Here is a 13,832-nt window from a genome sequence, read left to right on the forward strand (position 1 = left end):
CTGACAGTCTAAATTCAGGAAGTAAAATCATCAAGTACAACCCTTGTTCCTACACTTCTTCCTGGCTGCGTAATATTCGTACAGGCTTTTGATTGGTTTATGTCAGAGGGCGAAAGTTACGACATCTAGTCGAGACGCGATCACGTGGTTTGCTGGAAGGGTAACGTGGGTCCCACTCTCTACTGCAACTCTGTGGGTAACTCTCTTTGGTACAGCCAGTACTGGGCTGAAAAAGCCAGTAATGGAAATGGCTGCAAAACGGGCTGAGTAGATTGGAGCTACCCAAAGTATGGCCCATTGAAAAATGGCAAAAGAGTCCATCAGGGTGTACTCCACCACTGCCCTGAGCAGTCACTGTCTTCAGACAGGACCAGGTCACCTAGTCAAGACGAGACCCACACCACATATAACAGTGACTGACACACACCACACACACACATACACACACACATCGTAGTAATGGTGTTCGTCACTGCATGGTTTCTGATCTTGCAAAAAAACCACCATTTCTAGTCAGAATCGGATCACTTCTGTGCCAGAACTTGAACCATTGAACTATTGAACCATCATAAATCAGTACTGGGAGCGGCACAACTATAGTTAGTTCACAAGTTTGGTGAGTTTTGTTGCTTCTGTCTTGGATTGGAATCGGGTTACCTCTCAGCATGAAAAGGTCTGTTAGACCATCATGACTCAGTGCTGGGAGGAGCACAGCGAATATCCTCATATTCATTCAGAAGCTCTTTACCTGGAGGTTTCATACAGCAGGATGAAGATATTCGTTGTAACTGGAATTCTTCTGTACGGTAAGATCTTCTTCTATTCATATTCTCTGAAGTTTCTATTAAAGGATCGGTGCAGTCTAGTACCTTGTTGAATATCCCATGAACTGCTTTAGAGAGGAAAATGTTCCTGGTGTCAGTTAAAGGTCAGAATTTTCAACAGAACTGAACTCAAATGTTCTCCAGAAACACAGAGACCTAACACAAAGATCAGTATTTAACTCCATGACCCAGAGACTAGATGAAAAAAATAAACCAACCTTTTTTTTTGCAGCAGCAGCAGCAGCATTGCAGCTTTTCTTTTTGTTATTTTTTCAAAGTAATAAGTAGACAGGAAGTGGGGTGGAGAGAGAGGGAAGACATGCAGCCGGAATGGCTGAATCAAGGACTTAGGCCTACATTACTGGATCACAGGCTCTACCGCTACGCCACTCACCATGCCAGCTATTCTGTGTTGATCTGACCTGTTTCAACTTGTTACCTGTTATAGTGTATGTCTGATGTACATAACCAGTACTGCTGCTTCTTACTCAGGTTCTCATTGTAAACTGAGGTTGTTAAATAAAGCTTATATCACATTTGTATTGCTTGCAGGAACATTGCAGCAAACTTTGTCAGTATTAAAATACTGCAGTGTATATATATATTATTAACATTCTGTTTATGTTGCAAATATCAGCAGCTTTATTTTGAACATATAGACAGTAAAGTACATTAGTAAATATGAACACTATAACTTGGTCTCCTAAAACACATTCTCCAGCTCGCTCTGATCATTACTCCTGAGTCATAAAACAGATAAATCACCCCAAGTTAAATTTAAAATTAAGTGAGACTCCAGATTCTCATCCTGATAAACACACCTGAAGCCTGAGAGTACACAGAGGAACATAAGATCATATCTGAATACTGGGAAGGCAACAGGGAAGAAGATTCTCTGCCATCCCGTTTATTTCCGAGATGGTCCAGGTCTCTCCGTAAACCACTTCTGTGTCAGTGGTGCTGTTCCAACCACACCTACAGAAGACCAGAAGGTCTCTCTAACCTATCCTCCCTGTTGGACACAGACTTGTTATCATGGCAACTAATTTCCTCCTCTTGGTTTTTCCCTAAATGTCCTGTTTAACACCACAACATGGTGACACAACCACTCTTCTCTCTGCTGCTTGCAGCTACAGGCAATAACCTCCTACACTGGAAGGATGTGGAGGTTTTTTACACCAGTAAAAAAAGCCACGATTAGGTTACATTGGTCCAGTTTACAGTGTGTTTACAGACCTCAACATGCTGCCAGAACCCTGCAGGTTTTGAGGTTCTGATTGCTTATCAGAGCAGGATTCCGAGAAGAGGAAACACCAGCCAGGTTGTATTTTACTCTTAGGTTTGGACATGTGTCCTTAATCTACACGATACAAGCATGAAATTGGAATCAACTTCTGATCCAGCTGATCCCTCCTGTATCCCTTATAATCCGATAAAGAGCTCTGAGCCAATAGTTTTTCAGACTTTCTAAGGGTCTTCATTTGGTTTAGGTTAAATGCCTGTCCTTTATCGGTATGTTGAAGATGTCTGACTCTGACTGAATCATTTGTTGGGAAGAAAAAGTCTCAAGGGATGAGCCATTGCTGGTTTGACACATAACAGGAAGAATCTGCCAGAGTACAAAAACAAACTTTGTCATAACTTCAGGAAACTGGAACCTGTTGATCCAGAACATCTCATGCTATATCCAGTCATGGCTGATGGAAAAGAAATTTTAATATTTGTGTCTGTGTTTCCCTCAGTTTCCCAGCAAGCTTTGGGTGTGGAGGTGTTTGACGGCATGGAGTTGGTACAACTGCCCTGTCAGGTCAATGTCTCTGTTTCCATGGAGTCCACGGTGGTGTGGAGCCGTGAGGAACTGAGGTTTTCCACTGTTCACATTCATCAGCAGAGTGGTTCAGCAAAAATACAACACATCAGCTTGGAGACATGCTGTTCATTATAATGAAATAACACTCTGAAGAACTGATCGGAAAGGTTCTGATTTGGGTATAATTTGGTCCACATGCGGACCACCGATGAAATAAAAGAATTCAGGAGCTTGGATGTTAGGATCATACAGCAGAGGTTATTAGTGGTTGCATGATAAAGTTACAGTCGAAGATTCCATTCGTCATCTGCATGAACCTTTTGGGCCTTTTAATGGTTTACTGGAGCATTTCTTTTTCCAGGGTGGAATATTTATACATTCAACATCTTTAATGATAATCAAGAAATGGCTGCACGTTTGAATTTGAAGCACATTTTCTCTGGTCCACCTAAACTCAGTTATACATGCAGCATCAGATATGTGCAGACACCCCGAAAGGTATCGGATTATGTCAGCATGCTGCACCCTGACCACAAACTTTTAATAGTCATTGGTGAGGGTTGGGTCCGGGTCATTCTGGCTGGATGTTTGTCCAACTGTAAGCCTAGTTCATATGTCTTCAGTAGGTTTGATATTGGTCCTTTATGGAGGACTTTCAGGAACCCTTCCAAAAACCACATGAGAGAAACTCACCTGTAAGAACATCCACTTATGCCCAAGATTTAAACTGTCCACCAAAGCCTAAACTTTCCACCTCAGGTGAGCAGAAACTGGTTAGAATGTTATGGAAAAAACCCAGGAAGCAGAAAGGCTGAAGCATGCTATGAACTGGAAACTGCTGGAACACCAGGGTCTCTGTTCACGGTAAAACCAATTAAACATCACAATGAACTGAAGTGTGCACACTCAGAATGAAGCTTTGGCATCTAGGGCTGAGGAGGGGTGCTGGTACTGGGCGTTTAGGCGCTGCACTGGGGTAGCCGTGGGTCTGACATGGAGGTGTCGGGTGGGGTGCTACAGCTACCACCACTAAGGCGGAATTAGGCTATGAACGGCTGGGTCTGGCGTGCTGCCGCATCTAGCTAGTGTGGGCTGGTTTAAGGCTGGGTCCCCAGGTGGTTTGGGGCCTGCTCTGGCTCCTGCTGGGTTGGCTGCCTGTGTGCCTCCCTGGCCTGGTGGGTGGGCTGGAGGCCATGGTGGCTAGGAGCGTGTGGTTATGGGTGGGTCGGAATAGGGTCTATGGTTAGGATGGAGGTTAACCTGTTTAAGCCCTACGGGGTTTTAGAACAATTTTGGTCTGATATTACATAAATGAAATAAAGTATAGCTCCACAGTTAGAAAGTCTAATTTCAAACCTGTATAAAAGTAAGATATAAAAGAATATTTTTTCCAGTGAAACCCTTAATGCAACTGTCACCATATCTGATTTATTTGTGATTAAACAAGAAAAATAATTGAACATTACAAAACGCTATTAAAAATTCTTTTGAAATCCCAGGAAAGGCCTCACATTGTATTCATAAAAACCTTGCAGCAAATTTGGAATGAATGAGTTGAAGCACATTTGTTCCACAAAAGTTTTAGTGGGCAATGTGCCAGGTGGAGGTAGCATTTTGTCACAATTGTGCCAATTGTGTTTTTCATCTCAAAAGGGAATCTGGTCCAATAAGTGCTGATTTCTATTGTGGGACTCCTTCTGCAAAAGGCATAGCATTTGGTTCTTGACATTTACCCTGTATATGACCAAAAAGTGCAATTGTTCACAGCATGAAATCAAAAACAATGAAAATAGATTAAACTTAATTGAGTCCTTTCATTTCCTTCTACTGGAAGTATTTTATTGAAAAAAAGAATAATCCAAGACAAACAATGTAATCCAATGTGCCAAAAGAATATTCATTTTTATAGATGGTTCTCTTAAGTACTTGACTTATCTGTTTTAAAATTCTTCCTGTCTTTTGAGGGAAAACGTTTACTGTGAAACTATTTCCTCTAATTATTCAGCTTATCCTTCCTGCTGACTGTGTGTATTCAAACCTTTGTGTTACAGGAGTGTCGGCTGTGCTGCTGATAGGAGGAACTGTTTCTAAAGGTAGGATCATCTACATCCATGTAAATACGTATGAGGAGGGAGATGAATCGACAGAGGTTGCAAGTTCACGTTATTACTGTCAGTGGTGACAGATTAACCAGATGGAAAGCTTTTGCAACTGGTTTTAATGGAGGACAACTGACATCAGCATAACAATGGAAATGTATCCCATGTAGTTTGAAAACTATACGAAGTGGGTGGATAGAGAGCGGTAGGTAGGTAGGTAAAACTTGGCCGTACTCCACAAGTAACAAACTGTAATCTGCTAGACAAATATGATCTTGACCAACTCAGTGCTGTTGCTGTCTTGATTTCCACAGCATGTTAGAGCGTTTTATTGTTTTGTGACTATTGTTGAGATTCCTAAGGCTCCTCAACTCATTTAAGTAATGCCTCATTATGACAATATTTGTTTGAGATTGTTGGAAATTTTATTACAAATAGAAAACCAAGAAATGACATTTACGTAAATATTCACAGCCTCTGCCATGAAGCCAAAAATTGAGCTGAGGTGCATACTGTTTTCACTGATCATCCTTGAGATGTTTTTACAGCTTAAAAGGAGTCCACCTGTGGTAAATTCAGGACATGATTAGGAAAGGCAGACAACTGTCTATATAAGGTGCAAACACCAAGCATGAAGACTGTAGACCTCTGAGACAGGATTGGCACAAATTTGAGAAAGAATACAGAAAATATTCTGCTGCTATGAATGTCCCAATGAGCACAGTGGCCTCCATCGTTTGTAAGTCGAATAAGTTTAGAACCTAAAAGACGCTTTCTAGAGCTGGTTGGCCTTCTAAACTGAGCATTCAGGGAGAAGTGCTATAGTTATAACTGTTAATTCTTCTTTGGAGGCAAATCTGGGGCAAAATGGTTTGTGGATTGCAACTGTGAATTTGAAGCCACAGAGAGAAAGGCTATAAGACTTTTGTAATTGTAGAATTTTATTGTCTTTCACAACTACAAAACAACAGTTACACAAGTACACAAATTGTATTTTTTGAGTCACACATAAAACCTCTTACATTCACAGTTTTGCTCCAGTTCATCCAAAACAAATGACAAAATACAAATTCTCAAACCTGTATTATCATCTTCCCACAAACAATTTTTTAATATTGTATTTCTTAACACAAATCGGTGTATAACTGCACGGATCTGCTGCTATGAGTCACAAATTCTGCTTTTCAGGTCACACATTATTTGTGGCTTGCTTTCATTTTTGTCCCATACTTATTACCATTTATAGTGGAGCAAAAATAATCTGACTTGAAGGTAATTCGTGTGGCTGTACGCTGCCTGCTTCAGACTCACTGTGCTTGCACCAACCAGAAATAAAAATACCGCCATGTTGAGGATATTAGGGCCGCCTCAGAGTGATGTCCGAAGTATTCTGCTAGACGTCAGCCATCCTTAAGATGCCGAAATTAAAACCTTTTGTGATCAACATTATTTGTGTTTCTTTATTTAAACTTGGGCTGCACGGTGGCGCAGTTGGTAGCACTGTTGCTTTGCAGCAAGAAGGTCCTGGGTTCAATTCCCAGCTTGGTCTATCTGACCAGATGGAGCTTGAGATGTACTGCAAAGAAGATTGGGCAAAACTCCCTAAATATAGGTGTGCTAAGTTTGTGGTATGATATTTAAAAAGACTTGAGGCCATAATTGATTCCAAAGGTTGATTAACAAAGTATGAAGCACTTGTTTTTGATTCTTCACAACAAATTTGAATTTTATATCTTTATGTTTGAAGCCTGAAATGTGGCAAGAGGTTGACCAGTTCAAGGGGGCCGAGTACTTTCGCAAGGCACTGTACAATGGGATGATTTAGATCAAAGCAAATCCTTGTGTTAGAGAAGCAGAATCAAAGTTCAGACCTAATTCCAATTTGGAATATGTTAGCAGATGCTCTCCATCCAATCGGACTGATACCTTTCCTTCCATGTCAAAATTATTTGCTACTCTGTGCTTGCTACTCAAACAAAATCACAATTAAATAAACTGTAATGTGTAAGAAAATGTTAAGAAGTCCAAGAGTCATGAGTGCTACATACAGTGTCAACATGTAGTACAACCCATAAGATAACGTCTTTTAGCTGCACTACGATGAGTACCTGAAACACAGGAACTGAGGTCCTGCTATGTATAATCACTGTACCTATAGAAGCTAAACCCTAAAATTATCCTTAATAAGTGCTAATTCATGCCCAGTTTAAGTAATGCTGGAGCATAGCTGCTCCTTTAGCTGTTTCCAGAAGTATTAACTATCTGAAAAAACTTCTTACTTCGGGAACAATTGTTGCTTGTAGATGAAGGTATTCATGCAAACAGTTTGTTGGTTTTGGACATTTAAGAACAGAAAAAACCCTGAATTTAACCACCCTTATGCTTATAATGTGGCAAATGTTTACATTTTAAGGTTTGGAGTCATTTAGTCATGGATGAACATCTTGGTTCTACAGTGTAATGATGTTTGCGGTTTCAAATTACTGGCTCGGATAATTTAGCGAGTTAGAAGCTTAAAAGTGTGCAAGGCACTGCCATATATAAAGGAAACATATTGAGCATGATTTAAAAACTGTGTTCCTGGTTCTTTAGAATGAGGATGGGCATGTTTTCTTATTAACACGTTTAAATGCATTTAGCTATGGCTCTTCCATTTTCTCTTCATCACATTTGTTCTGTACTAAAGCGCATATGCTTCATTGAGCCTCAGCATAATTTTGTCTAGCTACAGTATATACGCTCTTATTGACTGCATAATAGGACATCTTCAATGTTTCATGTCAATGGATAGGGCTGCAGGACATGTCAGACCCTCTTGCGGCACATCAGCAGCAAACACGATGAGCACCCCCCGTCACTTCCTGCTATCAAGAGAAGGAGAGCTCATTTGGTCATTCTACAGTACATGCATTTTTGTAAATATGAATATTAAAACACAACTTGCCTACATGATTACTTAATAGATGGTTTATGATGAGTGTGCTATAAACCCTGCAGGCATCAGACAGTTCAACAAAAATGATGTGTGGACCCTGGACCTAATCGAGCTGGAGAAAGTAAGTCACCTTACAAACAAACATCATTGAAGTGAAATATTATATTTATATTTATAGACAGACCAACACAAAGTATGGTGGAAGGAAAACACTGCATGGCCTAACAGATTTTCCTCCAGGATGACCCTTAGCACCATCCAGCTTCTCTGTCCCTGCTAAAAAACAAAAATGCATTCCCACACCATGATGCTGCTACCACCGTGTCTTTACTGTCAAGAATGGTGTGCTCAGCATTGAGCTGCACAGTTTATCGAATCGCAATCATAAAAGCAATTTCAATTAGGTTAATATTGCAACCACAAAGGACTGGTTGGATGCCATATAAGGTAGGATATTGTATTTTAATTGAGCTGCATTCACAGTCAACAGGTTAATAATATGTTTGGTGAAGTTGTTAGACTCCAACTGCCCTTTATGCTCATAATCAAAGCAATGTTTAATGTCTGAGATGCTAAATCTCACAGAGCCTTGTGGGGACATTTAAATGACAGAAAGAAAAAAAATAAGAAAATGGTTGTTTAATCATAATATTCAGCAACAGTATTGAATTTGCATGTTTATCTGCTGCCATGCAGCCTCAGTCCATGGTGAGATTTTGCAGGTAGACTATTTGAACATACTTTAAATGGTTACACTTGCACGCGCTGTGCCTTCCTCTTCATGATGCTGTTTGTTCTCTAACAACACCTGACATAACAGCTGTGTTTATCCTGACATTAAGTTACACACCGGATTTTATTTAGGGTATCAGAGTTAAGAAATCTGAATACAAATACCTCATTGTTGTCAGGTTTTTCTTTGCAAAAGATTTTGAAACCCATGTATTATTTTCCTTCCACTTCAGTGTTGACCTATGACACAAAGTCCCAGTGATATGCATTGAAGGGTATGAATACATTTGCAAGCCACTGTATGTGTTTGTAAGTTTTTTGACTTTTCAGGTCCTACTGAAACCGAAATAACAGACATTTCATGGGAACTAAAACATGTTTCTTTCTCTCCAGGGAGGAATATGTTGCCTAATCAGGAGCTCTGAGTGGAAGCTAACGCATCATTACCTTCAGTGGAAATTTCAAACTACCAGTATACAAACCTTGTTTTTTTTTTTTTTGTTTTTTTTTATATTTAGTGAGTAAAAGACTTTTCTTTTTAAAACTGAAGTCTAAGAGCAAAGGGTACAAAAAAATCAGAAATAACAGGTTTAAACATTCCACTGAGATGAACAGTACGAGTTTTTAGAAGAAATATTTCTGTAAAGTTTTAAGATGAATGCTTTTATTGACCACACCTTAAGCCTTACCAATGTGTTCACAGACCAGACCCTGAGTCCAGACCCTGATGTGGGGGTAATTTTTAGCTTACCATGCTCTGCAGACAATGTGGGTCTATTGTTACATCTTAGAGAATGCTTAAGATACATTTGTAAACTTTGGGTGAAAATTGAATCATCTAGAATTTAACGATTCCTGGTAGATGTATGTAAAAACTGCTAATAAGACAGCTTAGTCACTTAAGACATCTCCACCAATTTCTACTTTAGCGGTTTTGGTCTTTTAATGCCCAGGTTTAACTACTGTCTGTCAATTCAGACCCATATTGGGGATTTTACCTGCTTTGACAACCATACAATTTATGGTCATTTTCTAAGATCTCCTTTTGGTCTAATGTAAGAAAATATGGTTTTAAGGCTTCCATTAATCAGATGTCACTCAGAGTTATTTCAGTTTCATTATGGGTTCTAATCTGTCATATTTTATAGGAATCAACAGACCAAAACAGAAATCAGAACGAAGTTATTGGAAATATGGCGTATTAGAAAATCTCTAGAAAAAAGGTGTCAGACAAAATAAAATCATCCATGAGATTTGAAGCATTTCTCCGATTATGTATCTCCTTAATTTTTAAAATTGCTGAATTAGCAATAGAAATAAACCGATAAGCTGTTTTAAAGAAAATAGGTCCCAAATGTTCTCTTTATAGAAACGAAACGGAAGTAAGATGGTCTGATACAAAATTAGCTTATGAGATGACAAAGTAACAAACTGATCAAAACACTCTTTTTGCCACATAATGTGGAAGGTAAACATCTGTAATATTCAGAACAAAATATATTAGAGGTTTTTTTTAAGTTCTGGATTCCTACCAATCATGGTTTAGGGATATTAACCCTAACCTAAACAGCTATAACACATAAATGGATAAATAATGGATCGTCACAGTTTTTGTCAGGATTTCACCTATTTAAACTTATTTTATGCAACAAGGAACAAGCTGCATGATACTCTCAGTATTCTGTAGCAAATACAAAGCAGACGTCAAGGGTGTGAACAGTTTCATCCTTAAGCTGAACAGAAAAAGCAAAATAGAGGCTTTAATCTTTGTTGTAAAAGTGTTGGCCATGTTGGGACAAAGATCTTCAGGTAACTTTCAAGGGGCCCCAGTTTTATATAAAACCCCTTGATTGTACTGAGGTTTAAAGCTTTTCCCAAACAGTAAAACGATATGTTCTGTAGCCTAAAAACCCCCAGGGGCTCTAATTGAAGAACCTTTTGTTCCTGCACTAAATTAACTGCAGGTAAATTCTGTTAATAGTCATGTTGCCGCTAATGTAAACAGGTTTTATCTCTCCTCTTTTCTTAGTTTTCATTTATTCCTTTATGGTCTATTTCCTTCATTTAATACATATCACTGCATTGATTTTCACGGTGCCTGTCTACGACATGTTGGTTACATTGTTGGGTTGTGCTTTTGCAATTGTAATTATTATTGCAATTGCATTAGTATTGTTAATTAGTGTGTAGTGTTTTTATTTGGAATAAGTTCTTTTTCACAGCTATAAGGAGACATAACAAAATACTAAATGGACAACCCACATTGCTGGCTTTGCCTGCGTTGGCTGTTAAACTCCAAGATACAAAAGGGAAGTTTCCTTGCACTAAACCTGCTGTAGTTCCTTCATTCAGCACCAAGGAATAGCTGAGAAATGTTTCTGAAAACTAGTTTACCTGATTTTAACTACCTTGGATGTAGCTGGACTAATCATCCTATGTAAAGAGTTTTAAGATTACCTTTTATTGTAAATGTGAGTTGAAATGAAACTCATCCTATGAAATGCTTTTACAAAATAGTTGAAAAACACAAACTTTATTTTTTTTTTTTTTAAATCACCTCTTTATATTAAGCACTTTCTGTTTATGCAGCACATCATTTTACAATCTTTAGCCTCAAACCCAGCCACCTCCTGAAGGGCCTGCATTCTCAGTCCTTGAAGGCTTTCCGCTTAGCTTCACACTCACTGCAGTCGCTCCATATGTATTTTTCTGGAGGGCAGGGGTTATCTTATTCACAACATAAAGTTGGATATTTTACGTTCTTAGAGACTCCTGGTTGTTCACTTCAGAAACAGCACCACATCAGGGTGTAGATTCCTCTTGGCTGGGAGGAGGATCCATCAAGTCCTTGAATCCCAGTTTCTGCAGAGGCTCCCTGGTCATAAGTTGACTGGAAAACACAAGATGACATGTAATGTACAGAGACAGCTCAGTTTGTGCTAGCCTTTCAGAATAATTCCGATGTTTTATCGGCTTCCTTACTGATCCATCCTGCATTCCAGGTAGTCTTTGGACTGTAGCCGACACTTTGAGTTGTCAAAGCTGTTTTCTCTCAGGCACCTCATAAACGTCTCTTTGAAGGTTTTACACTCTCCTGTATGAAGAATTCACCATTAATCAGTTTTTCTGAATGGTTCTCAAACTCATGGAACCAAGACAATGTCTGCTTTCTTTTTTCTCACAACGTGAAAACATGATGTAGGACGTTTTTCTAAGAGAAAAATTGAATTCAAAATACCACGGCTATCTCACGGCTGACAGTGCATATTGAAGCAGAAACCAAACTATGAAGTCACAAGAATTACCCGTAGACTTTTAAGACCAGTTTGTGTCAGATCGTCTTCAGCTGGAGGATATAAAAAGGTTCTGGCAGCTCTGAATGACTGGGACTCCGTTTACTCGCCACAACCCAGTTTCAGTAAAGTCAAATTATACACTATTTGCCTTCTGCGTCTTCCACTTTGATGATTCGTTTGGAAATAATTCAACATCAGAATTTCAAGCGATTTTGTATTGCACACTTATGATAATTATGTAGCTAAGCAGTCGTAACTAAACAAAAAAAACCTGCGTATTGCTCCAAATTTAATTTAAGTAATTACATACATTATACGAACCGAACAACTTGAACATTATTAAAAAGCCTGTAAAAATAGCGACTACGTGACTGCAAATGTAAATGGTGGCAGCAAAGTGTTAACCAGGGAAGCACTTAGTAACAGTCGGCGTCGTAGCTCACCAAAATGATCCAGAGGAAAAGAGCCTTTATCGGGAGGCCGAGGTTTAAAACTCTTCGAGCCGAAATTCATGGCGGTCGACATGTTTGTTTGCGCTTATATTAGAGAAGAATATGAGAAACCCAAGCTGAAGAAGCTACGGCTTGACAGCTAAACCAGGCTGTAACCCTGCTGTCGCGCGGATGTGACGTTTTGTTTTTGTCAGCAGACAGACATTAGCAATCGAGTCGATCGAGCCGAGTGTCGATGCCAGATTACATCGATGATGTTTTCACTTTTGCCCTGAAGGTCACGATCTGGAGTTGCCAGCAAAGTGAATACGCACCAATAAATGCGCAAAAACACACAGAATGATAAAAGGTCTACATTTTCTTTAAATTTAATAACTTATGAAACTTATGAAAATGAGCTAACAGCTGTTCTCATTGAAGATGCATAAGAGCAGTAACCTAAGGACATAAGTGAAATATACAAATAAAAACAAAGATGTAAAGCTTGTGATGACATAACAGACTCTATAGAGAGTCAAGGTATAAGGAACACAATAGAGAGACAAAAATAATATATTTACGTAGATATTTATTAACATCCCAGTCGTGCTGGGGAGAGCTCAGAGAAGTTTAAATATTTATTGTTCAGTAAGTACGATTTTTATATTTTAAACATTCGCTTATAAAGGGTACAATATATGGCAAATCCTCTTCTGTCAGTCATGTTTTTTCTGTGTTTGAACTTCACAATCTTACTTTAAGATTCTGCTGCCTTATAGTCCACGCCATGACCCACAATTACACTTGAAAGCAGTAGATTTTTTCTGTTCTGACATTACAAAATACTAAACCTTTACTTGGTTTAAGTCAGTTACGATTACCAAAATTCTACTTTTTGCTAACAGTCAAAATATTAAGAGTAGGACTTTTTTAGACAAGGTTTAAACTTTCTTCAAATTCAAAGGTGTACAAATGATTCGGGTAAAATATTGTGGGAATCCAGGTTTCCTACAATAGCTTGGTAGAGTTTTGGTCCATTTATCTTGACAGAATTGGTGAACCTGAGTCAGATTTGTAGGCCACCTTGCTCACACATGGTTTGATCTCTGCCCAGATTTTCTATGTGACTTACATCAGTAATTTGTGATATTCACTCCAAACACTGACTTTGTTGACCACTTTGTCACTAATGGCCTAGGACTGCTCTCCATTTGGAAAACAAATTGCTCCCATGCTTTACATTCCTGGCTGAAGTTTTGAGATGTAGCCTCAATATTGCCATGCAATGTCTGGTTTTCAACCCCCCAAAATTGGTTAAAGTTCAGCTTAATGCCTGGTGTTTAGGCTACCAAAGAGTGGGATGAGAACAATGAGCCATAAACTGGATTAACAAGCAATATTTAGGTTGAAATAGCAGATTTAAATTTTTAGCTTAATTTGGAATTGAAAAGAACTGGAATAAAAAATGCACGGTGGCGCAGTTGGTAGCACTGTTGCCTTGCAGCAAGAAGGTCCTGGGTTCAATTCCTGGCCTGGGGTCTTTCTGCATGGAGTTTGCATGTTCTCCCCGTGCATGCGTGGGTTCTCACCGGGTACTCTGGCTTCCTCCCACAGTCCAAAGACATGCCTGTTAGGTTAATTGGTAACTCTAAATTTCCCTTAGGTGTATGAATGAGTGTGTGCATGGTTGTATGTGTGTTGCCCT

General features: G+C 39.1%; 1 protein-coding gene and 1 long non-coding RNA gene across 3 annotated transcripts; one reads left to right on the top strand and one right to left on the bottom strand.

The window, feature by feature from the left end:
• The first annotated feature begins 48 nt into the window (after window positions 1-48).
• On the top strand, window positions 49-10,206 carry LOC124875717. 2 transcript variants are annotated; one of them, XR_007040105.1, is made up of 4 exons: window positions 49-806; window positions 2,567-2,687; window positions 4,686-4,727; window positions 7,525-10,206. It is a non-coding gene; the product is annotated as an uncharacterized LOC124875717 (long non-coding RNA). The 2 variants fall into 2 exon arrangements; XR_007040104.1 differs by lacking the exon at window positions 2,567-2,687.
• Window positions 10,207-10,917: 711 nt separating this feature from the next.
• LOC124875715 (cytochrome c oxidase assembly protein COX19) lies at window positions 10,918-12,332 on the bottom strand. The gene is made up of 3 exons (XM_047378059.1): window positions 12,140-12,332; window positions 11,383-11,494; window positions 10,918-11,290 (listed from the first exon to the last, which is right to left on the bottom strand). Exons 1-3 carry the CDS (start codon window positions 12,219-12,221, stop codon window positions 11,203-11,205), a joined length of 282 nt encoding a protein of 93 aa, XP_047234015.1. The 5' UTR covers window positions 12,222-12,332; the 3' UTR covers window positions 10,918-11,202.
• Window positions 12,333-13,832: the final 1,500 nt, after the last annotated feature.

The sequence above is a fragment of the Girardinichthys multiradiatus genome, chromosome 10, assembly GCF_021462225.1.
Source record: "Girardinichthys multiradiatus isolate DD_20200921_A chromosome 10, DD_fGirMul_XY1, whole genome shotgun sequence".
Classification (NCBI taxonomy): domain Eukaryota; kingdom Metazoa; phylum Chordata; class Actinopteri; order Cyprinodontiformes; family Goodeidae; genus Girardinichthys; species Girardinichthys multiradiatus.